Genomic DNA, 3,391 nt, shown 5'->3' on the forward strand with positions numbered 1-3,391 from the left:
GATCTTTTTTCTTAAATATTATTAATATATTATTTTTTCATTAAAAAAATAGTTTTTTAATATAATTTTAATTAATACTTTTAATTCATTCTAAAATATGAAAAATTAATATCATATATAACTATATACACAAATGATAATTTAATAGTACTCTTACGCAAAATAAACACATAACTATACTATAACTTTTTTTAATTATAATAAATTTGTAATGACGTTAATAACAAAGGGAGTGGTACATGTTAGGCTAGAGCTCGACTATATATCATAAAAATAGAGTTATTGGTATATAAAAAATTATGTCCAAGTCTAAAAAATAAAATTCACTTATTTCACATTTTAATAAAAGAAGGAACAAAAGAAAAACTGTACACTTTAGTGAGTATTACTACACTAGACTTTTTTTATTATAGCTCATTTTGTTAAGAGTCAAGAGGTAAAAAACCAAAAATTAAATATATATTAACAATATATTTTTTTAAATAGTACATGAGTTTTCTGTGTACAATTATTAGTTAAATTTACCGACACAAAAGGAAGAGATTAAATTTAATCTCTCACCCTAGAGTCCTGTCAAAGAGAAATGAATGAACACCAAAAAGTAGAAAATTAAAAAAACAAAACCCCATATATAAATTGATTCCAGTTTAACAAAGACAAGAAGAACAAACTATTCTTCTGTTCTGTCAATACTAAATTCCTTGAATTTTCTATAACAAAATACTTTTCTTCTCTGCCACACTAAATATAAAACTACTAACATCTTTATCCTTTCCCATTTTACTATTAATTAATAAATCTCACACTCTCTCTCCTATAATTCTAACTCATACACTAGCTTACCCCAATATCAATAAAAAAGCTCTCAAAACATTGTCACCAAAACCAAAAAACAACATCATGGGTAGAGCTCCTTGTTGTGACAAAGCAAACGTAAAGAAAGGTCCTTGGTCTCCGGAGGAAGATTCTAAGCTCAAATCTTACATAGAACAACATGGTACTGGTGGTAACTGGATTGCTCTACCACAAAAAATTGGTAATATTGTTCATATTTCTTATATTAACTGCAAACCCTAATTCTTTCAGTATATTTATATATGTCTTTATTTTCCTTAATTGATTTGTTTTTCATCCAACTATGTTTTATTTTTTAAGGTTAATGTTTTTTTTTTTGTGTGGTGTTTTTAGGTTTGAAACGCTGTGGAAAAAGTTGTCGTTTAAGGTGGTTAAACTATCTTCGCCCTAATCTCAAACATGGTGGTTTTTCTGAAGAAGAAGATAACATCATTTGCAGTCTTTACATTAGTATTGGAAGCAGGTACGTATACAAACTCTCTCGTATATATCAAGCAAAACACGATATATCTGTAACCCTGCAACTGCAACTGCAATTTAAAACCTTATGTCTGAGCTTTCGAGCATAGGATCACTCAGACTGATTTTATTGTAATGGGTTGGAGTATTCCGTATACTTTCTATAATATATTTTGCTTATAAAAAATATATGTTTGAATTCGAAGATACTATATAATTTTTAACCTTAAACTATGTTACTTTTTGTTAAGCTATATATATGATTATGTGTATATATATGGAGATGTGTGAAAAGTGAAGATCCTTTTTGGTTTGGTGGGAAAGCAGGTGGTCGATAATTGCAGCTCAATTGCCAGGAAGAACAGATAATGACATAAAGAACTATTGGAACACAAGGTTGAAAAAGAAGCTATTAGGAAAACATCGAAAAGAACAACATCAACAACAACAACAACAAGCACGTAATAGAGGAAACAACAGTGTTAATGTTATTAAGCAAGAAAACAACAATCAATACTTGGTTCAAGAACAAGCATATTTGCCACATCAATTAATGCAAAATTTGCTATCAACACCTCCTCCACCTCCACCTCCGCAGCCGCCGTCAATGTTGCCGTCATACACAAACCAAGGCTTCAATGATCAAGATTCCATTAGGAAACTACTTATCAAGCTTGGAGGAAGATTTTCAGGTGATTATCATCCTCATCATCATCATCATCCTAATTCTAGTACTAATGAGTTTGATGGTTTGAATGTTCAATTCTCAAATAATGCTACTTCTTCTACTCATGAACAAGTTTATGATCAAGAACATGTTGGATCTTCTTCTTGTGTTAATTCTTCAAATGGAAACAATCAAGTACAGTTTGTACAAAATGGTCAATATTTCGACTCGGTGCAAGAAGAAGATCAAGGAAAATTCATCCCTGAAATTGATCATTTGGTATCTACAAATTTTTCACAAAGATTTGATGGGTTGGAATTCTTGTATGGTGATGAAGACATGAGTATTGAGAATAATAAGATAGAAGGTTCTAGTTCTACTTGGGGTGAAGCTACTACTTCAAGCTATCATCACCCTCTTGATTCGAAATACCAAGGTTAGGCCGCAATCGGGTGAGTTAAGAGCGGTTTTAAATTGTGGTTGCAACAGTTACACTACAAATCGTTATATGGCGAGAACATTCAACTTCAACTGATATATAGTTTAAATTGCGGTTGCAGACTACAGTTTAAAATCACGAGAACACAATAATTCGGAGTAATTAATAACATTGTGTACATTAATATTATAATTTCTGGTATTAGTCATTGTTTGTTTGAAGTTTATTATTACTGACAATAAAATTAGATATTTGTCTCCTGGTATATTTCTTCTTCTTTATTAGTCTTTGAACTGTCAGTGGCAGTGTGTTTTCTCTGAGTATTGTTTTGTATATTTGTTTTTGTTGCTATTAAATTACTATTTGTCTTATAATTTGAAATTTTGGCAGCACTGATGAACATAAGGAATTGCTGGTAGAGTATGTGCTATCCATTACTTTTGCATGATTTAATTGTATTCTTGATATTAGTAAAATGTACGTTAAAATAGAGTTTCATTATAATTACAAAGATATTAAAATATTTGCTAAAAAATATAAATTAAAATATTGATATCTTGATAATGGGTTTAATTTCTCTTTTATAAAGAAAGTTTAGTCATTTCTAAAAGTGATGTCGAAATTATGTTTGATCAGTTTTTTATTCATGTTACACTTTCTATGAGTTTTTCATCACACTTTATCTCTAAGGTTGACTCTCCTTTTTATCTCGGGATCTTTTGTCAATCTTGCTCATAGGGTTATTTTATAAATCGGTGGTTAAATTTTTGGTCGGTCGATTGACATTTGATTAAGATAAGATCGTATCTTAGTTAATCAATCAACATTCATTAAAAGTAGGTTGGTGGAAGGGTGATGACATTGAATAAAATTATTGATTTAGCGAAGAAGTTGAGAAGAATTTTTCTTATTTTTAAGATATATTTTGAGTAAGCCTATGATCCAGTCAATTGGTGCTTCCTAGATTACAA

General features: G+C 29.7%; 1 protein-coding gene across 1 annotated transcript; it reads left to right on the forward strand.

Moving 5' to 3' along the window:
• The first annotated feature begins 795 nt into the window (after positions 1–795).
• LOC131600574 (transcription factor RAX3-like) lies at positions 796–2,861 on the forward strand. Its single transcript, XM_058872716.1, has 3 exons — positions 796–1,036; positions 1,189–1,318; positions 1,642–2,861. The coding sequence occupies exons 1-3, from the start codon at positions 901–903 to the stop codon at positions 2,420–2,422; spliced, it is 1,047 nt and encodes a 348-aa protein (XP_058728699.1). The 5' UTR covers positions 796–900; the 3' UTR covers positions 2,423–2,861.
• The last annotated feature ends 530 nt before the right edge of the window (positions 2,862–3,391 follow it).

The sequence above is a fragment of the Vicia villosa genome, linkage group LG4, assembly GCF_029867415.1.
Source record: "Vicia villosa cultivar HV-30 ecotype Madison, WI linkage group LG4, Vvil1.0, whole genome shotgun sequence".
Lineage (NCBI taxonomy): Eukaryota > Viridiplantae > Streptophyta > Magnoliopsida > Fabales > Fabaceae > Vicia > Vicia villosa.

Bases quoted from the DNA above. Each gene is read 5' to 3' on its own strand.
- LOC131600574 (XM_058872716.1), top strand. From the start codon at position 901: ATGGGTAGAGCTCCTTGTTGTGACAAAGCAAACGTAAAGAAAGGTCCT. The intron at 1,037-1,188 runs GTAATATTGTTC...TGGTGTTTTTAG, and splicing joins TGCTCTACCACAAAAAATTG to GTTTGAAACGCTGTGGAAAA. The intron at 1,319-1,641 runs GTACGTATACAA...GTGGGAAAGCAG, and splicing joins TACATTAGTATTGGAAGCAG to GTGGTCGATAATTGCAGCTC.